General features: G+C 29.3%; 1 protein-coding gene and 1 pseudogene across 1 annotated transcript; both read left to right on the top strand.

Annotated features, from left to right (window-relative positions):
* Window positions 1-615: 615 nt before the first annotated feature.
* On the top strand, window positions 616-1,578 carry LOC131649125 (uncharacterized; annotated as a pseudogene).
* A 4,220-nt stretch (window positions 1,579-5,798) lies between these two features.
* Window positions 5,799-9,090, top strand: LOC131649124 (uncharacterized). Its single transcript, XM_058918867.1, has 2 exons — window positions 5,799-6,632; window positions 8,962-9,090. Exons 1-2 carry the CDS (start codon window positions 5,799-5,801, stop codon window positions 9,088-9,090), a joined length of 963 nt encoding a protein of 320 aa, XP_058774850.1.
* The last annotated feature ends 14,327 nt before the right edge of the window (window positions 9,091-23,417 follow it).

Below are 23,417 nucleotides of genomic sequence, written 5' to 3'. Positions count from 1 at the left end.
TATTGTTGTTGATATGGTTGGTGGCATTCTTACTGGTGTTGTGGCAGAACTTTTGGGAGGTATGATTAATTATGTGCTGCTGAAATTTTATTTGGTCTTGCTTTCAACAAGCAAATGCGCTAAACAAAGCGGTTGTCATGTTTGACGGGCTGGAGAAATTGCAGAAGAATATGCAAAACAACAGGTTAGGCATCTAGCTAATTTACATGCCCTCACTGCAGTATTTTTATGTACTTTTTTAGTAATATTAGTTACTGCAAATTTAGTTCACTATTATTCTTATAAGTGATTGCTTTCTAATTTTGCATTGAAAGATTAAAGAGGCCCCAATTGATGATCTCATGGAACTTCTACAACAAATAGTTGCTTTTCACATGAAGGTAATATCTATAGCATTGATTTTACTAAATAATGTTAATATATAGAATATTGACACAACAATATGTGTTACATGGTGATTGATGATGATTTTAGAGGAAATCTGGAAAGTATAAAAAAGAAGGATGCCATGACTAGGTTTAGAGTTATGTTGTGCATTTTATTGTGAAGTAAAGGATGTCATGACTAGGTTCGGCCTACTGTGGTATGTTAATTGCGCGGGGTTAAAACAGAACAATGGTGGTAATGGCTCGAAATATAGTGAGGGTGTGTATCATGCTAAGATGTTAGCAGAAACAAAATAAAGATATTGATTTCTACTATTGTTGTTCTAGCATATACAAGGAGTGAAAATGGGGAAATAACCAATAACTTCAAATAAAAAGAGGGAGTGAAAATGATTGAAACACAGAATAATTTCCAATAAAGAGATTTATTTGCAGATCTTATAGAAGATGTTGCTGACAAAATTCAACATGTAATAGATATGTGTAATACTACTCTGACATTTGACTTTGGTTTGAATTTAGTTATGGTTGTAATCTGAGAGTGGAGGCTGATTGCGGAGCATATCGGACATATCTATATAATGGATGTAGGATGATTCTGTTCTTGAATTTGGAAGGAAACTCTTTCATACAGAGGACAAGCATTGTAAAGTCTCTTGACGGATGTTGCCGAAGGTGTGGTTGGGATAGCTATACTTCACCGTTGTCTTGCAAGGTTTAAACCACTCCCAACTGACTGGTTCAGATTTGAACTCAAAAGGAACTGGCAGTTTGATGTCGGTTTAGGCTGCCTCATGTTCCCCGTCATCAATCATCTGTCACAAATGAACCTAAATTTATTTCCTGTTCTTCAAATGCTCCAGTTACAGTCTCGAGTGTAGACCAATCAATTCTACCATGAGACCCTGTGGCAATGGTCCTATATGCAGGTAGTTTCAGTTTGTGCCCTAATATGGGAGGAGATTGTCTTTCGTGGTTTCCTTCTCACAACTTTAATGAGGTACATGCCTGTGTGGAGTGTAGTATTAGTTAGCTCGATTGCATTTGTGTGGAGTGTAGTATTAGGATGCTACCCCTTGTATTTCTTGGCATGGTGATGGTTTCTGTATTTTTACGGTCTAGAAACCTCTTGCCATTAATGTTGTTGCATAGTTTGTGGAATGCTTTTGTATTTATGGGTCTCATGAAATAGTATATATTTTTTACTCTTCTTTACATCTGATCTTTTATTTTCAACTTTACACATGAACACAAACTGAAAGAAGGGCAGTGGTGTTATATTGTTTGTTGTCCGATTTGGATGTTGTGATTCAACAAGAGGGCTATGTTGTTCTCATCATGAACAGTTGTTGGGTCCCACAATAAGTAATATATACAAGTCTTTTGTAATTTTTAAGAAATTGTTATTTATATTTTGCTCCATAGAAACTCTTCACTAATCTTAAAATTCAGCACCAAACAAAGTATCTACAAAGCCATGAAAATTTCACATCATAAAACAATTTCTGTAGTCCTTTCATTAGAATCAAATTTGACATTAAAATTAATGATTTAACATATGAATTGATTATCTATTTTCAACAAGGAATTAAGCCATTGTATATTTGAAAGTAGATAGCAAAATGGCTATATATTTATGGTCCTCCCAGCACAGCATTCTCAATGTCTTCTCTGCTCACTAAATCTCCTTTCTACATCTTTTTCAAGATTCCCAGGCCCACTCTTCAAATACCTGCACCAAATCATAACTTTTCGGATGAGATTTTACAAACAAATTATGTCCATAAGCTATTTTCAATTTATTTTTATAAGCTCTCAATGACGCGGTTATATGAAACAGTATGACATTCACTTTATTTTATAATTTAGCTCGGTTATAATGTAAGTCATGTCGTACGTTACCGTAACGAGAAACCCCTGCTACAAGAAGTGGAGCACTTGGATAAAGAGCCCTATAATTCAGAATTGTGGAAGACATAGAAACCCCTGCTATAAGAAGTGGAGCACTTGGATAAAGAGCCCTATAATTCAGAATTGTGGAAGACATAATCTCATTGTTTCCTTATAAATGCAATTGATTTGTCTCTTCCATATTTTCTTATAGTGTTGCTGTTTAATTTAGGAGATCAGTATGAGGGTGTAATGTTGCAGATCTCATCATCAATGAATACTCATAACTATCGATATTTCAACTATATCCAAGGAAAAAAATGGTAACATTATTTATTGCATATTTAAATACATTTATAGATTATATTAATGTAATGTAAATTTATTTAAAACATTATTATTTGTTTAATTATTTTATTTGTGAAAAAAATTCTTATTTGTGTTTATTTAAAATTTTTTCTGTTATTTTTACTTAAAGGAATGTCAATTCGAAATTTTTTATAAAAATTTTTCAAACAAAAAACAATATTTAAATACAATTTATTGAACAATTTAAATATGAGATAATTATTAAACAATTTATTGAATATTACTTTTTAAATGATTATTATGTCATATATTATTTGAGAACCTTTGAAATATTTAAAAACATTTAAATTGAGAATTACTTAAAAAATGTGTTAGAATATTTTAACATGTTTTTAAATATTTTAAAAATCTGTTTAAATATTATTTAATTATTTTAATATCATTAATAATGTGCTTAATTTTATAAAATAAGTAAACATGGTTTAAATTAAATATTTTACTACTAATTTGAAGATGGTTACAAAAATACATATTTTAATTTGTTGCTTCATACATTAATTAACATTCTATTTTTGTTGGAATAAATAGTCTTGCTTTATATATTGATTAAAGTAAAAATTTATTCTCTGATGTTGTTGTTGAATGTGAGTTGCCTTATTTATTTCCCAAATAATGATTATTGATTTTAATTAAAAAAATTATATTAAAAAATATATATGTAATATTAAAAAAATGTACATCTGAAACGAGACATAAAGTTATTGATCAAAATATTGATTATTAACCGGACATGAAGTTACTGATCAAAACTTTTTTTTAACGGGACATGAAGTTACTTAATGTTGATTATTTATTTCTAAAATAATGATTATTAATTTTAATTAAAAAAATTATTTAAAAAATGTACATATAATATTCAAAAAACAAAAATAAATGTACATCTAAAACGGGACGTGAAATTATTGATCAAAATATTAATTATTAACGGGACATGAAGTTATTGATCAAAATATTTTTTTTATTAATTATACATTCAATTATTATTTTTTCACGGATAATCAGACATTTTTTATTAAACAATATATATCTAAATAAATGCCCGTCCCGTATCAGAACCTGTGCGTTCGCACGGGTTTGTTACTAGTTTCTGAATTAACAATGAAGCTTGTATCAATGAGATATATAAACACTAATATTATTTGTTACAAAATCAATGTGGGACTTAATGAGAAACATAATTAACACAAGCACCATTGTTTCTTTTTCATCTAATTGGATTATCTTAAAACTAACCCAATCATCAATAAGAAATCTAACATCCTGGACCTTGATAATACTCTTCTGCTTGTCTTAAAATAAAAATAAATGCAGGATAACAAACAACTTTATAGCATGAAGAACCAACCACAACATTACTCATGATACCATTAAAATCTTCTTTGACAGTCTCAAAACTAGTTTGCTCATCTACAACCAATTGAATAAAGACAACTAATTCTAGGTTAACTCACTGAATCAAACAAGTGCACCCATCACATTGAGTTCAATGCTAAATTTACACATCTCTTTAAACAATTTCATTGACTTATCTATATATCCTTCACTCCCATATATTCTTAACATAGCCGTGTAACTCTAACTATCAGGCTTGCATTGCTCAGACTATTTCATATCATTGAACAAAGTTTCAGCTTCTTCAACTAATCCAACATTTGCACACATATTCAACACTTTATTATACAAAATAAAATCCACAGGCCAACCGTTTTTGTTCATTCGTTTCCACAATTCAAGAGCATCTTTAGACCACTTGGAATTTTCATACTGAATTTCATCATAATCCCCAGTATCCCCAACATCTTCCCCAACACATAAAATGTAATGGAACCAGGCTTCCACCCAGTTACTCATACACCATCAATCCTGTCTTGTACATCCTCTAAAATAAATGCTCAGCTTTGTGAAAAAGGTTGCACTTCTTAGCACAAGTTATGATAATTCCAAAGTTCTGTTATAATCCCAAAGTGATAGAAAATAAACAAAGGCTGGAGGTGTTAGTTTTGTTTCTCAATAAGTCCCACATTGATTTTGTATCATATAAGATTAGTGTTTATATAACTCATTGATACAAGTATGTTTGTCAGCTTGAATTATAAACTATTATAAATAAACTAAGGGGTTCTGCTACAATGCATTTGTTTACCCGTGAAAAAATAATAGTTAAATGTATAATTAATTAAAAAAATATTTAATAATCAATATTTAATCAATAATTTCATGTCCCGTGTACAAATATTATTTTTATATTTTTTGCAAAAATAGAATTTTAAAATTTAGTTTGCATTTTAAAATTTTATAATTTTAAATTCATCTATTTATTTTAAATGGATTGTTCCATGCACATTATTATTTTTAAGGTTAATTAATTCAAATCATAGAATGTTTGTCTTACCAATTCCTCTATCGACTAACGATGCATGCCACTAATATCTTTACAAAATTTCCTTCATCAGGGAATTAAACATAATCTTCACAGCGTATTCGGTGGATGGCGTGGGACAAGTTAACCTGGTCTAAGAAGGAAGGGGGTCTTGGTTTCAGAGATTTCAGAGCTTTCAATATGGCGATGATTGCAAAACAAGGATGGTTTATCATGAATCACCCGCAAGCGTTAGTTTCCAGAGTTTTCAAAGCAAGGTATTTCCCTAAAACATCCTTCTTTGAAGCTAATCTTGGTTATAATCCTAGTTTTGTATGGAGGAGTATTTGGAAAGCCAGAGAAGCTCTTATGCTCGGTTGTAGGTGGAGTATAGGGGATGGCAGTCAGATAAAGGTTATGCAGGAACCTTGGATTCGGGGGAGAGCCGTGGGTTGTGTAAATGGGCCTCAGCAACAAGGTACTTATAATTTGGTTGTAAAAGATTTGTTGTTATCTAATGCTAAACAATGGAATCTGAGGTTGATTCGAGAGCTGTTTGATTGTGTAGGAACGAAAGCTATTATTCATGTTCCGCTCATTGAGGATGTTACTGTTGATCGTCTGGTTTGGATGGATGAAAAGGATGGTGAATATAGTGTTCGATCAGGGTACCGGGCTTGGAAAAATAGGTATAAGCTTCATGATCGGGAGCCTAACGATGTTCATTGAAATGGGTTGTGGTCAATTCTTGCTCCTCCTCGAGTGAAACATCTTCTTTGGCGTATTTGCTCAGGATGTTTGCCCTCTCGGGTTCGCCTAAGTCATCATCATGTCCCTTGTCCTCTTATTTTCAGTTTTGTGGGGTGGCTCAGGAGGATGATTGGCACGTTTTTTTCGGGTGTTCGAAAACTAACTCTTGTTGGAAGGAAGCAGGTTTGTATGACACTGTTGCACCTCTTCTTCATCTTTCTAACGATATTAGATCACTCATTCTTATTTTGTGTAGTAAGGAGGATAGGAAGGTTGCTGGGCGTTTTGCTATGATGATAGAGACTTTATGGCACAATAGGAATGAGTACATTTGGAACAATGAAAAGGAGGAGGCATCGAGGCTTGGGTGGTTAGCCTTCCATAAGTGGCAAGAGTGGTGGTTGGCTCAAAATTCTCAAGATAGTGAAACGACCCCCCTTCACACTCATCAATGGCTTCCACCCCCTCCGGGTTGGTTTAAGTGCAATGTCGATGCGGGTTTTAATCGTAATTGTGGGACTACTAATAGAGGTTGGTGCATTCGGGATGATTTGGGGAACTTTATTACTGCGGGTGTCGCTTGGGATGTGGGTTCTTCTTCTACTTTAGAAGCGGAGGCTTTGGCTTTGAAGGAAGCTATCCAAGGAGCTTTATCTCTCCATCTTGATCATGTTGTTTTCTCAAGCGATTCTCAACAAGTGGTGCAAGCTATCCATTCAAATTCCTTAGGAGGGTCCGAGTTCAGCTTTATTATTCGTTCTATTAAGTTGTTGTTACTTTATTCTCCAAACTTTAAGGTAGAGTTTGTTAAGCGTCAAGCGAATATGGTTGCCCATTGTTTAACAAAGGCGGCCAATTCTTGGCCTCGACGTAGTTCCGTTAGTTGTATACCTCGTTGTATTGAAACTATTTTAATTAATGAAAGAAGTTAAGTTTGTTTGGGTAAAAAAAAAAACATAATCTTCACAGAATGTTCAGTCATTGAGGCCTACTAAACATCAGGGGATTAAACATAATATTTTCCTTCATTTTTCCAAAATATCTCTACAAACTCATTACCTAATCAATCCACTTCTTGTTTAAAATTCATAAAATTAACTACCGTAATAACTTTAGACCGAGTCCAAAAAAAGCTTTTGTGGAATAACTTTCAGTTGTTTTTTCAATTGTGTATCCAATTCATAGAAGAGAGAAATACCATGTAAATGTTGTTCCAATGAAGTATAGCTTGAGAGAGAGCTAGAGAGAGAGAGAGAGAGAGAGAGAGAGAGAAGATCATCACGGGAATTCATTCATTTATGACACAATGGGAGAGCTTTAACTATATGACACTCTTGTGGGAACAGGAGGAAAATGATACACTGGAAAAAAAATCATCAACAAAACCCTTATCCTCTAAAAAAAGACAAAAAGCTTGTAAATATTAACAAACATAACTACAGCATATATATATATATATATCATACATTTGCTGGGCTGAGACAAAACACCTCTTTCAACAAAAGAAGCTGCACATTTCACGTTTTATGGACATGAATACAGAAACATTTAGTTTAACATCACCACAAAGAAAGCAGATTTGATCTTGTGCTAATTGCGCCTAAGTCACCAACTTCAAATCATCTTTTGAATATTCTAATGCCTGCACAATGACACAGTACTCATGAATAATTATCATTTCTAGAAAACAAAATATTATGATGCATCAGTGACAGATGATTATCATTTCCAGACAACTGAATTGTAATTTAAGCATACAACGGTAAATGTTCATATTCTTTCCAAATACACCTTTACAGTCGCTGGTCATTTATAACATACTGGTAGATAAAATTCAATAGAAATCCACAGGCAATGTGATAGGATCCCATAGTATGGAGAGTTTATGTCGAGAAATAGAGACGGATGAGCTACCCAAATAGGCAAATACTGCTTCCTTCTCCAACCAACAGTACATTATGCTTTTGTGTAGATTAATCTAATTCCAAGTTTATCCTTCCTAATATTATCATAATAAAAACAAATTAATAACATTCAATTTTCTTATATGATAGATTTTTGCATCGGTTTATAAACTTAGAATAATGAAGTAAACAAATTAAAAATATTGAAAACTACATTAATTACAATAAAAATCAAAATTGTCAATGAAATTATTTTAAATATTAATAATATGTAATTTTTATGTATGTTTAATTATTACCCGGTTCAACCTCGGTCGAACTTCGGTCGAATTTCTATGTGTATCAATCTATATATATTACCTTTTATAATTTTTTTGTTATTGAGTCACCTCTAAATTAGATTTTCCACATATCTTAAAATTAAGTGAAGTGCATTAAATAGTGTTTTCAATGCTTTAAATCAAACCCTAAAATAAAAATCATTCCAAAATGATTCCAAAATTGTCGATTATTTGGATCAATAAACACCTGAATGAATGATTTTCATCTTACTACATAGATATAATTCAAGCATTTTCAAATTGGAAGTACTCTTGAAAGTTGACTAAATTAAATCAGCTATCTTGATACTCCCTTCGTTTTTTATTATAAGTCGCTTTGGAGAAAAAAAATTGTGTTAGAGTCTGTTTAGAAACACACAAAAAGTAGCTTTTAGCTTTTAGCTTTTCAGTTCGTATCAATAAAAAAGCTCTGTTTGATAACTGTCATTTAGCTTGTAGCTTGTAGCTTTTTTTTACTAGTTTTTGGCTTTTTCTCATAAGATAATTGAAGTAGCTTTTAACTTTTATCTTGTTATTTTTTCTTCCATTTGTACCTTCAGTATTTTATTAAAAACTCATTTTTACCCTTTATATTTTATTGTGATTTAAATTAAAATAATTGTACTTTAATTGACGGAATAAGAAATATTAGTCATTATTTCTACCGAACAAATTCACAATACAACCATTCTTCCATTTTGTTCTTTGGTAATTTTATTATTATTAAAAACTAGTAATGTAATTGACTTCAAACTTACAATATTATTACAAAATTTATATGTTTAATATATATTTTTTTGTGTTATGTTTAAATTTATGATATTTAAAATGTTTTGCATGTGATTATTAATACGTTTATTTTTTATTGAATAAAAACTAATTTAATAAATAAGACCACTAATTTTTTTATTTTGAATTTTCTTTTAGGTCATTATGCATTTATCAACTAATGTAACATCTAATTTATCAAACACTCAAATTAGCTTATCAGTTATAAGTCATCAGCTATTAGCTACCTACTACCTGCTACCAACTATCAATCATCAGCTACTGACTACCAGCTAGCTTATCAGCTATCAACTAGTTTTACCAAACAGTGCCTTAAATTATAAGTAGTTTTACAATTTTAATGAATATCTAACACTATTTTTTCTATTAATGAAGGACAATTTAGCAAAAATATTCATAATTTCTCTATTTCATACAATAATTATTTTTTTTAAAATATGTGTGAAAATGACAATACGAATTATAATAGAAAAAGTAGATAGTAATAGTAATCTAAGGTAAGAAAATGTTGTTTAAAAAATGAGATTACTGACGTTTATTTTGTATCATTTAAGAATTTTACCAAAATTTTGTTTTATTCAATAACTATTATTTGAATTTAAATCATAAAAATTTTGAATAAGAAATAAAAAATCGATATGCATGAGAATCTAGTGGTATGTCTTTATAGGATTTCACCAAAAATATTAGCTAGTTTATTTCACATGATATTAAAAAACAAAACAAAAATATTTCATTTAGGTTCATAACTAAAGAACTTATACTTCTTTAAACTAGCCAAATCTATCATGTTGATTTTAGAAAATTTACACATGCACAAGGGAAAGAATGTACATCATCCTTCAGATTGGATTGCTCAAAGAGTCTATGGTTAAATCTATGATCATAAAATTCATTTACAATCTATTTGTATAATTGAAAGAGTTAAGGTGACGTTAGTCAATAATATTATCGGAAACAAGATAAAAACATCCTGGAATCAGAGTAGAGATCACCAAATACTCTCGACAGTTTTAACATCACAAAAGGGAAGTCCTCACTTACTACTAAACAACCAAAAATCTAGAAAGAAGAAAGTTTATAAATTTTTAACTAAGATATTTCATTAATATTTGAGGGAAAAATGTTACATCAAATATAATATGCCAAATTGCATTCAACAACACTATAACTTTAGACAGTAAGAGTCGAGACCAAATGACTATCTCCAAGGAAATAGGCTAGAAAGCACCTCAAATTCTCAATAGGACACAACTCTCGGTTCCTTGAGAAGAAAAAATTTGATTGACCTTTTTCATACACTAATATTTTGTACTAATATACATAAACCGCCTAAATAAAGAAGGGAAAAACGCGTATATGTGAAGCCTGCTAATAGACTTCAAATTTGAGCTATAAAGTGATCTCATTTGCTCGAACATGAAAATTTCACTAGTGTTACAGGATGTGGAAAAAACAATGGGTTTTGTGCATCACCTTAATGGCCACTATCCATTTTTTGGCTTCATAAATCACGAGGAAAATTACTGATTTGTCCTTCCTCCAGTGTATCCTTTCCATTTAAGTTAACATATGCAATCTCTTTCACCATTAAAGTCGACATATGCAATCTCTTTCACCAATGGAGTAATTGGCTAGGTTGTTGATTGAATGAGACACAAAATATGTGATTGGAGAGTAGTTGGACACAAAACATGTAACTGGAGTGGACCCAAAACATGTGATTGGAGTAGTTGAACACAAAACATGTGACTGGAGTATGGAGTAGTTGGACACAATGTACATGTTATTGTAGTAGTTAGACGAAACATGTCGGTTATAAGAATGTTGTGAAATAATTGATGGGAATCTAAAGGCTGAGAGTTAAAGTTGGTGATTTGTTGTCTTATTATTGATGTTTAGTTTAAATTCATCGAGTCCATTACTCCTCCTCCCTAATTTTTTTTCTCTAATTTTTTCCTTATTCTCTCGTCTCCGCACCTCTGCAGTACCACCAACTCATCTTCTTCCACTTATGAGCAATATTAGAAGCTAAAAGGCCACTACATCTTGTGCTTTTGAAAATTGAATTTTACCTCACTTTATTTATTTTTACTATCTTTTTTTTCTACTGTAAAACTTATTATTTGTCAAAGTTGCCACTACACCATTTTTTAAAAATTAAACATTTTCAATATATCTGATATACTTAACTGTATATTCGGAAATGTTTTGCTACTTTTTTTTTCAACATTTAAACTAGAGTGAGTTAATTTATTATTTTCTGCTTACTATATTATTGTCATTCCTAATGAACTCCTCACTATTTAATATATTTATTACTATATTTCTGTTACTGTAAAATTGAAAAAGACTAAGAATATATCATATTAAAAATAAACTTCTGTGTTTTTTTCTTCATTTTTTCATAGCTTTAAACTAACAATTATAAATTTGTTAAATGTCATTAAAGTATTATTTGTTAATATTTATAATATTATTTAATAATATTTTAAATGATATTATTGAAAAAAATAAAAAAATCAAATTAAATTACTCATTCCAGTTTTATTATAAGAGACCATATATATATATATATATATATATATATATATATATATATATATATATATATATATATATATATATATATATATATATATATATTGAATAATAAATATATTTGTTTTATATATAGTCAGATACATTAATTATTCAATTTATTTAAAAAAAATAAATTGTCTCTTATAAACAGGACCAGAGAAAATATAAAATTTTGTAATAATTTTTTCAAATAAAAAATTAATAATTAATCATTTTTAATTAATCTTTTTAAAACTTTATTAATTAAATGTTTTAAAAAAAATCTATAAAGAAATTTAATAATTGATAAATATGTTTGAATTTCAGTCCAAAATCATGCTTTATGTTTTATATATTACAAACTATTTAAAAAAATATATTACAAACTTCACATTTCATATCGAAAGTTTATTCCATACATAAAAACATAGAATCATTGGTTTAATGCATCAATAATAGACTCAAAGTACAATAGCCCCAAAGAAATTAAAATTTTGTTCTGAGTTACAATGATGAGATTATATATCTCATGAGCAAATAGAAAAAGAAGGATCATAATTATAATTATGTTTATATGATTTCATGGAAAAGAGTCGTAATATTTTTACTAAATAAGATAGAATGATTGCTCAATTTTTCTATTACATGTTTAAATGATTTGGATAAATTATTTTTCACTCACGTGATTTAGAATGTAGTGTTACTCTTAAATATAGTAATAATAGGAAATAACTTCTAACTAAGTATGTGTTAAAATGTTTAAATAAATTATTTTCTTAAGTGACATTAACTGTGCAAAAATGTATTTTATAGGCTTAATTAGTGAAGAAATCTTTTAGCTTAATTGTATCAAATAAATGTTACAATTTAGTCCATTAAAAACAGTTAGCTAACTTAAATATTGAGAAAAAACATTAACTTGTAATTATGTGACACGACAAAATTACAAAAGCCAAAATAGTGAGTTAGCAATTTATCTAAGGACTAAATTGAAACCTTATAGTTAGTTAAGGGATCAAATAAAGACATCAACCAAACTGCGATTAAAGTGACCAGAATAAAATTTTATCACACTTTACCTGACTATAACCTATTATTTACTCAACCAAATTTTCATATCAATAGAATCTTGAATTTATTGGCATTATACTATAATTTTGTTACATTCTTGATTAGAACGAAAAACCAGTGTTTTAAAGACCGGACCGGTCATCAAACCGGTGAGGGTGTTGGGTCACTGATTTATCGGTCGAACCACTGGGTCACTGGTCGAACCGCACGACCAAACCGGATTAAACCGGATTAAACCGGTTGAATAGACCTGTCATTATATAGGTATAAAACCGGTCGAACCGAATGATCCAGTCTCTAAAAAAATATAACTAGCTTTTAAATTTTTTAAAAATATCATATCATAAATTCACAATTTCATAACTTAAATTCAAATTTTAAACAAAGGTATCACACATAACAAAATAGTAAAAAATTACAAAGTCTAATTGCAAACAAAGTCTAATTACAACATAATCTAAACAAAGTCTAATTACAACATAATCTAATTGAATAGTTTATAACAAAATAACTCCTATGTGTACCAAATTTAATTAAAAATAGGATCTCCTAAAAAGAAAATCAAATAAAATTCAATATGTTTATGCTATTTAAGAAAATTTATTAGCAATGATAACAAATAGACAATAAAGTTTTTAATTTGTCACTAAAAAACTATGTGAGAATTAGGGGTGGGAATAGGCCAGGCCGACTAACAGGGGCCTACGGCCCAGCCTACATAGGCCAAGGCCAGACCAGGCTTTTTACATAAATAGAAAAGGCCTAGACTTTTTTATAAGCCTATTTAGCTAAAAAGGCTTGGCCTCAGGCCATATAAAAAGCCTTTTAAGCCTATGAGGCCGGCCTATTTAAATAAATTTGAATAATTTTATTAATATTATATTATATTTTGTATTTTGAATTAAAATATAAAAATAAATATTAGTTATCTTAAAGAAATTATGAAAATAAGATGAAAAAAAATCTTATGAACAATGTCATACGTTACTTCCATAAGTTTTTTCAAACAAATAGTATCACAAAATTTATACTACTAGGTAAACTCAAATAAGTCAATGCAAACAAACATTTAATCTCACTGATCTTTTAATTTGTTAGTCTATATAAAGTTGAGTTGAGTGACTTATTTATAAATGTTCAAATGAAAAAGGCTTTTAAGTAGGCTAATGAAAATAAAAGTTATAAAGTTGAACACCTAAGTTATTTCTCTCATCTAATGGTAGAACCAATGCCGAGCGCTAAGTTAGCCAAAAAATCAGCACAAGAGTTACCTTCCCTATAGATGTGAGAGATAAATACATTCGTAAAAACTTTTTAGACTAAAACGTCATCAAAGTTGATGGCTCGTGCAAGCTTTTTAGACAGAACGATTGTATCCCAAGTGCACAACAAGTTCCTTGCTTGAGATTTGGAATCATTGAATGCCAAGTATTCCCAAGAAGGCTTTCCAACTCATCAAATTGCTCTTCCATAACAAATAGATGCAATATCTATAACAAGACTATTTCTAAAAAATATATGGTTAGTAAATTAATTATTTGACGAGAATATAAATTGAGAAAGATAAACCAAACAAACACATGCTTGTTCAATGAATTGCCTATCAATATTATACAGGGTCGTTTGTCAAATGCATTGAATGAAAAGGTTCATTACTCCCTTATATGGAGATGATTCTATCAAAGAAAATAAACACTAACTAGCAATGCATAAAACACAACCTTTCTCAACATCTTTCGTTGTGATCACAAATCAAACCATGGCCAACACTATCAAACCGTCCATTCAAAATCAAACCAAGTCATAATCCAATCTTTTATTTCAAAGATCTAAACTAATGAAATTCTAAACACAACAATTGGAAATACATTCGATTGCAACATACGATAGAAACTTCATCTCTAATAGCATACCTCCCAGTTTGTTCTTTCAATAGCTTTTCAAGTACTGAAACACATTCAATTGGAAATACATTCAATTGGAAATACATTGTAGATTATAGATTAGAGTAAGCCAACAATATATGCTAGTTTGTAAAGATAGTCAAGACCTGAATGCTAACGCTACCAAATGTTTTTTCCACTAGTCAAGACCCTCTCTAAAGCAATTGGTGAGCAAATTGACGAAGAAACAATACAAACAGCTTGTGAATCAAATCATTAGAAGGGAATTCAATTATACAACTTAATTTGAAAAAGAAATAATCTAGAACATCAATTACAACCAAAGAATGAAATTCTAATTTGAATATAAAATTGATATCATCTGATCCTAATAAGATTGACTCTTCTCTCTTATTCCATCGCTTCCTCTTGCTCTTCCTCCATCGCCCAGCCTTCATTATCTCTCTGCTTCAGTGCATTCGCCATCTATGCATTGTGTTGTGTTGCGTTTGTTTTCAGTATTCTCTTTTCAGGGAAACAAAGAGAAAATCATGGGAAAAGCTTGAATAAAAAATGATGAAAAGGAAGAGAGAATAGGGTAGCGTACAGTTTACTCGAGAGAGAGAGCATATGACTTTTTTTCTTTATTTGTTTTTGTTGAGACTTTCGGATTATTAAATTGAAATAATAGCAATTAATTAAATTAATGATGAGAATTAATTGGAAGGGTGGAACGACTCCTTTCTTTGCATTTTCTTTGTTCATTCATACCCTAAATCTTTAGAGGTAAGTAGACATTGTTAGTATGTTTTCGACAATTTTTTTTTAAATCTTAGTATCCGGCTTTTTGACCAGTTAATTCAAGAGAATCAATTCCTCCATTCACTTGCGGGACCCGTTTAAAAAATCTTAAGAGGAGTATACTCTTAAGACTTAAGTCTCAACCACTAGGTTAATCTATAGGATTATGTTTTTGACATGTAAGTGTCTATTCTTTAATGTCCACGTTACTAAAATAGCGCCTGCGCCGCTCTCCGCATCTGTGCCGCTTTCCGAGATTAATAACATAGGGCAAAACATCACATCAATGTCACAATTAAGGGCAAAGAGGTAGACATTCTTCATATATCTATTAATAAATTGCAACATTGATTATTAATTGATTGTTGGCTTAATTACAATTTTGGTCTCCTATTTTGTCTTTTTTTTTTATTTTAGTTTCCTATTTTCAAAACTACGATTTTTGTCTCTTTTGAGTTTTCTATTGAAAAGTGAACAAAAATTGAGATTAATTTTGCAGAAAAAAAAAATAAAATGACGGAAATTGCACAAAAAATTTAAAAAGAAAACTAAAATAGTGATTTTTAAAATTGAGGATCAAATTCAAGAAAAAGACAATAAAAAGCTAAAATAATTGTTTTATAATTAGTTGAAGGTTTGGACAATTGTGAGCAATCTGTAACAAGGAAGACAACCCTATCTAAAGTCTATATGCACAAAGCGAAGTACAGGTTTGTTACAAAAGTTAAACTATTACTCTCTCCTCCTTTATATAATGGATTTTCCAGTTATGTTTGGGAGTTTTGAGGGGAGAGGAGGAGAGAGAGGAAGGTTTTCGAAAATGAATTTTTAAAAAAATTATAGAAAAATATTTAATATTTTTTAAAAAATTGATTTTGTTAAGAATGATAAAATAGTCATTATTACTACAAAAATTTTATTTTTCAAAATAGTATAACAACCTAAAAGATATTTAGAAAATTTACGTAAGTCCTTCAAAACCTTCCAAAACCCTCGTTCAATACAATTTTTTAGTTCTCCCATTTTATGGGATACAATTTTTGAGTTCTTCCATTTTATGAGATTTTTGATGTTATGAATAAAATCAAAACCTCCTACCCAAAATCTTTTTATTCTTTTCACTCAATTCTTCATATTTTCCAAAGTCCTCCCTTTCCTTCCAAACTCCCAAACATTGCCCGAAATCTACAGCCGTTAGATCATTAATTATTCTTAGAACATCTAAACCATTCATCTTATTAATAATACTATAACGTAGTAGTATATTAAATTTATTTTTTAATTTATAAATACTTTTTTAAATGTATAACAATTTATGTTTTGTTTTAAATAAATAACTCAATAAAAAATACATGACATGAAAATTAAACAAATATTAAGAAAACTTGTAAAATAATTTTTTTAGTAGTTTTTATTCAGTAATATTAAATTTAATAAAGTAACATTAATTTAAATAAATATTTATAATTGAAACAAAATATCTTACTTTATTAGATATTAGATTAGAGTTCTTAATATTTTGTAACTATTCAACTTTTAAGATCAAAAGTATAAATGGTCTACTTGGCATGTTTTTTTTTTTTGTTTTTTCTTTATTTTTGGAAAAACAAATATATGCCATCTAAAGATTTTTATTTATTTTTACTATAAATTTTTTCTATGCAGAGAATATTTTACTTTATCAAATAGAACAAAAAGACATGTGATTGAAATAGTTGTAGTCAAAAGGCTAGTTGGAGTAGTTGGCTAGGTTCTTGATTGAATGGGACAGAAAACATGTGATTAGAGTAGTTGGACACAATGTACGTGTGACTGGTTTTTTCTCTTTTAATATTGGTGTTTAGTTTAAATTCATGAGCCATTATCTCAATAAAAGACTTTTCTTGTAGTTCATAACTCTTCTCTAATTTTTTTTTCCCGTATTCTCTCTTCTCGGCACCTCTGCAGTACCACCCACCAACTCAACTTCTTCCACTTATGAACAATATTAGAAACTAAAAAGGCCACTACACCTCGTATTTATGAAAAATTGAATTTTACTTCACCTTATTTATTTTTACTAACTTATGTTTTTCTGAAACTTATTATTTGCCAAAGTTGCCACTACACCATTTTTTTTTAAATGTGAACATTTTCAATATATCTGATATACTTGTCTGTATATCTGAAAAGGTTTTGCTACTTATTGTTTTTACCCGTAACATTTAAACTAGAGTGATGTTAATTTATTATTTTCTACTTGCTATATTATTATCACTCCTGATGAATTTCCCATTATTTAATATATGGGTCATGCTAACGAGTGCCTCCGGAGCTAAACATTTCAAATAAAAAAAATATCATAAATTCACTGCATTTGAACACACGTAATATGCTTTAAAAATTTAATTAAATAAAGCTCAATTTATTTTTTTAATCTCTTAACCGTTACCTCGAGGGCACTCGTTAGCATTACACTTAATATATTTATTACTATATTTCTATTACTGTAAAATTGAAAAGGACTAAGAATATATCATAGTAAAAAAAACTTACGTGTCTTTTTTCTTAACAAAATATAATCATAAATTTTTAAATGCTATTAAAGTATTACTTGTTAATATTTATATTATTATTTAATAAAGTTATAAATGATAATTTCTATAAAATAAAAAATATATCAAATTAAATTATTCATTCTAGTTTTATTTATAAAAGACCATATATATATATATATATATATATATATATATATATATATATATATATATATATATATATATATATATATATATATATATATATATATATATATATATATATATATATATATATATATATATATATATATATATATATATATATATATATATATATATATATTTGGTCTATAATAGTCAGATACATTGATTATTCAATTTATCTAAAAATGAATTGTCTCTTATAAGTAGGACTAGAGGAAGTATAAAATTTTGTAATAATTTTTTCAAATAAAAAATTAATAATTAATCATTTTTAAAATTTATTAATTAAATGTTTAAAAAAAATTCTATGTTTAAGAAATTTAATAATTGATAAATATGTTTGAATTTCAGTCCAAAAACATGTTTTATATTTATAATTCTATTTTAAAACATATTTACCAACTATTTTAAAACATATATTACAAACTTCACATTTCGAAAGTTTATTTCATACATAAAAAATAGAATCATGAGTTTAATGCATCAATAATAAATTCAAAGTATAATAGCCCAAAAAAATTTAATATTTTGTTCTGAGTTACAATCAGGAGATCATATATCTGATGATCAAATAGAAAAAGAGGACCATAATTATAATTATGTTTATATGATGTCGAAGCTCTCTTTTTCTATTTGCTCATGAGATATTTTCTATTTGTTCATGAGATATTTTATTTATATAATATATATCTATATTATTATATTTTATGTTCAAAAAGCCACACGGAATTTTAACATTTGGAAGTTTGAAAACACGGAAAAAATCCTTAGATCAAAATAAAGGGGAAAATTTTAGAGAATAGTGGTGGATAAAGTGTACTGCAAGATGAAATAGAATAAGAAGATGGTTTCATAAATAATTCCATTTTTAAGAAGTGATTTTGAACACTAGGTAATTCTAAAGATTGAGTGTGAAGTCTTAATATCAAGATAAATAACCCAGTTGAAGTATGTACCTTAAATTGAATATACAACCTTGAAATTTATTTTGACAATTTAATTTACAAGAATGGTTTAAATTTGTAACAAAGTTTTTACTTAGACAAATGATATACTTACCTATATCAATGAGTTAGTATTGAAACATACATGTAATATATATTTGTCTCACTATTACTTTTTTGACTTATATATCCTTTCCTAAGTAATAAGTCTGGTTAATGAAAATAAAAGTTATAAAGTTGAACACCTAAGTTATTTCTCTCATCTAATAAGGATATAGGCAAAGATCAAATAAATAATCCTATAACAACTTAGACAGGCTTCAACAAATAATGGTAGAACCAATGCCGAGCGCTAAGTTAGTCAAAAAATCAGCACAGGAGTTACCTTCCCTATAGATGTGAGAGATAAATACATTCGTAAAAACTTTTTAGACTAAAACGTCATCAAAGTTTTTACTTAGACAAATGATATACTTACCTATATCAATGAGTTAGTATTGAAACATACATGTAATATATATACTATACATGTAATATATATTTGTCGTGATTCTCACTATTACTTTTTTGACTTATATATCCTTTCCTAAGTAATAAGTCTGGTTAATGAAAATAAAAGTTATAAAGTTGAATACCTAAGTTATTTCTCTCATCTAATGGTAGAACCAATGCCGAGCGCTAAGTTAGCCAAAAAATCAGCACAGGAGTTACCTTCCCTATAGATGTGAGAGATAAATACATTCGTAAAAACTTTTTAGACTAAAACGTCATCAAAGTTGATGGCTCGTGCAAGCTTTTTAGACAGAACGATTGTATCCCAAGTGCACAACAAGTTCCTTGCTTGAGATTTGGAATCATTGAATGCCAAGTATTCCCAAGAAGGCTTTCCAACTCATCAAATTGCTCTTCCATAACAAATAGATGCAATATCTATAACAAGACTATTTCTAAAAAATATATGGTTAGTAAATTAATTATTTGACGAGAATATAAATTGAGAAAGATAAACCAAACAAACACATGCTTGTTCAATGAATTGCCTATCAATATTATACAGGGTCGTTTGTCAAATGCATTGAATGAAAAGGTTCATTACTCCCTTATATGGAGATGATTCTATCAAAGAAAATAAACACTAACTAGCAATGCATAAAACACAACCTTTCTCAACATCTTTCGTTGTGATCACAAATCAAACCATGGCCAACACTATCAAACCGTCCATTCAAAATCAAACCAAGTCATAATCCAATCTTTTATTTCAAAGATCTAAACTAATGAAATTCTAAACACAACAATTGGAAATACATTCGATTGCAACATACGATAGAAACTTCATCTCTAATAGCATACCTCCCAGTTTGTTCTTTCAATAGCTTTTCAAGTACTGAAACACATTCAATTGGAAATACATTCAATTGGAAATACATTGTAGATTATAGATTAGAGTAAGCCAACAATATATGCTAGTTTGTAAAGATAGTCAAGACCTGAATGCTAACGCTACCAAATGTTTTTTCCACTAGTCAAGACCCTCTCTAAAGCAATTGGTGAGCAAATTGACGAAGAAACAATACAAACAGCTTGTGAATCAAATCATTAGAAGGGAATTCAATTATACAACTTAATTTGAAAAAGAAATAATCTAGAACATCAATTACAACCAAAGAATGAAATTCTAATTTGAATATAAAATTGATATCATCTGATCCTAATAAGATTGACTCTTCTCTCTTATTCCATCGCTTCCTCTTGCTCTTCCTCCATCGCCCAGCCTTCATTATCTCTCTGCTTCAGCGCATTCGCCATCTATGCATTGTGTTGTGTTGCGTTTGTTTTCAGTATTCTCTTTTCAGGGAAACAAAGAGAAAATCATGGGAAAAGCTTGAATAAAAAATGATGAAAAGGAAGAGAGAATAGGGTAGCGTACAGTTTACTCGAGAGAGAGCATATGACTTTTTTTCGTTATTTGTTTTTGTTGAGACTTTCGGATTATTAAATTGAAATAATAGTAATTAATTAAATTAATGATGAGAATTAATTGGAAGGGTGGACCGACTCCTTTCTTTGCATTTTCTTTGTTCATTCATACCCTAAACCTTTAGAGGTAAGTAGACATTGCTAGTATGTTTTCGAAATTTTTTTTAAATCTTAGTATCCGACTTTTTGACCTGTTAATTCAAGAGAATCAATCCCTCCGTCTACTTGCGGAACCCGTTTAAAGAATCTTGAGAGGAGCACACTCTTAAAACTCAAGTCTCAACCACTAGGCCAATCTATGGAGTTATGTTTTTGACATGTAAGTGTCTATTCTTTAATGTCCAAAATAGCCCCTGCGCCGCTCTCCGCATCTGTGCCGCTTTCCGAGATTAATAACATAGGGCAAAACATCACATCAATGTCACAATTAGGGGACAAGAGGTAGACATTCTTAATATATCTATTATTAAATTGCAACATTGATTATTAATTGATTGTTGGCTTAATTATAATTTTGGTTCCTTATTTTGTCTTTTTTTCGATTTTAGTCTCCTATTTTCAAATGAAAAGTGAACAAAAATTGAGACTAATTTTGCAGAAAAAATAAAATAAAATGACGAAAATTGCACAAATTTTTTTAAAAAATAAAATAAAATAGTGATTTTTAAAATTGAGGATCAAATTCAAGAAAAAGACAATAAAAGACTAAAATAATTGTTTTATAATTAGTTGAAGGTTTGGACAATTGTGAGCAATCAGTAACTGAAAACATGTCACATTCATGTTTGAGGCAGGAAAAGAATAATGCAAAGGTATATAGATCCTTAACCTAATTTGAGAATATGGTGAAGTTTTTTAAATTTATCTCAAAAATCAAATTATTAACAGGAGTAATAGTTATGATTTTTTTTTGTCTCTTAGTAAGATTGGATAGCTTATAGACAAATCATGGTACAATAGTAAGTTTGGGAACATTTTTTAATTTATAGGTTAAAGTGATTGTTTATATTCATTCGAACTTATTAGATGTCTAAGAAGATTCTAGAAAACAATCAATTTAACCTATATATATTAAAAAATGTTCTGGAAATCTAAATAACAATGAAACTTAGTATTCATGACTCAATTTAACCTATATATATTAAAAATGTTCTGAAATGTAAATCTAAATAACAATGAAACTTAGTATCCATGATTTGTCCATAAGATGTCGATCTATTAACGGTCAAAAAACCATCCTAACTATTACTTCTATTAATCATTTGATTTCTGAGATAAATTTCAGAAACTTTACCCTATTCACAAACTAGGTTAAGGATCTGGTACATTTGCATTGTTACTTTCCAGCCTCAAACATGAATGTGACTTTTTTTAACTATTGATGGCTCTCAATTCTCTAAAACATCAACTAATTATGAAACAATCAATCAATAAATAATAATCAATGTTGCAATTTAACAATTGATATATTAAACATATTAAAGAATGCGTACCTCTTTGCCGGTTTCACTAAAGGTCACGTGGTTATTTGATTAGAATTTATCCATGTGGTACTCGGTTCGAAACTTGGCAGAAGGAGTAGACAAATGATATATAATGGAGTTAATTTGATCTACAATGAAGTTAATTTGATGGCCACCACCACTATCTGTCGAGTTAAGAAGTTTGTTGTCCACAATTCTGATGATGCAGAGGCAACAGATTTTCATTTGCATTTTGATTATCATTTTATAATTCCCATTTAGTTCATTCACATTTATCATGTCCGTTCTATTCGAGTCGACAACAAACCTGGCTCACCAAAGAGCCTGCCCTGGGCTGACTTACATGTCCGGTCTGTGCCACTAGACAAAAGAAAGATTCAAAAAGAACATTTGTGCCACTTTTTGATGCTTAGCCCATACCTACGAATTCAATAAAAGTCACACATCCTATGAAATTGAGTAATTTTACATGCTTCTTCAACAAAACCAAACAACAACAAGTCGACAACAAACCTGGCTCACCAAAGAGCCTGCCCTGGGCTGACTTACATGTCCGGTCTGTGCCACTAGACAAAAGAAAGATTCAAAAAGAACATTTGTGCCACTTTTTGATGCTTAGCCCATACCTACGAATTCAATAAAAGTCACACATCCTATGAAATTGAGTAATTTTACATGCTTCTTCAACAAAACCAAACAACAACAAGTCGACAACAAACCTGGCTCACCAAAGAGCCTGCCCTGGGCTGACTTACATGTCCGGTCTGTGCCACTAGACAAAAGAAAGATTCAAAAAGAACATTTGTGCCACTTTTTGATGCTTAGCCCATACCTACGAATTCAATAAAAGTCACACATCCTATGAAATTGAGTAATTTTACATGCTTCTTCAACAAAACCAAACAACAACAATAAAATCAAGCAACAAAATCTAAATTATAAATAACCCAATTTTAGGTATGGTCCTTATTAATGATTTTTCCTATAGTTCAAGTTGTTCAAAAACGACAAATAACTTCATAAAACAATTCACTTTATCTTTATGAAAACAGTACTAGTTTTACATTTAAATTATAAACAAGGACTTATGGTAATCATTAAATCCAAAATGTTTAGAAATAAACTCACCTAATATTTTGTCAAAGAGCACATGTTCAACAGACTGTATAATGCTCTTACTGTATATCCATGAAGCTCAGAAG

Source organism: Vicia villosa, linkage group LG2, assembly GCF_029867415.1.
Source record: "Vicia villosa cultivar HV-30 ecotype Madison, WI linkage group LG2, Vvil1.0, whole genome shotgun sequence".
Lineage (NCBI taxonomy): Eukaryota > Viridiplantae > Streptophyta > Magnoliopsida > Fabales > Fabaceae > Vicia > Vicia villosa.
This window is presented reverse-complemented; position numbering and strand designations above follow the sequence as displayed.

Excerpts from the sequence above, each read along its gene's own strand:
- LOC131649124 (XM_058918867.1), top strand. The coding sequence starts at position 5,799 with ATGTTTGCCCTCTCGGGTTCGCCTAAGTCATCATCATGTCCCTTGTCC. Across the intron at positions 6,633-8,961 it reads CTTGGCCTCGACGTAGTTCC|CTTATCAGTTATAAGTCATC; the intron begins GTTAGTTGTATA and ends CACTCAAATTAG.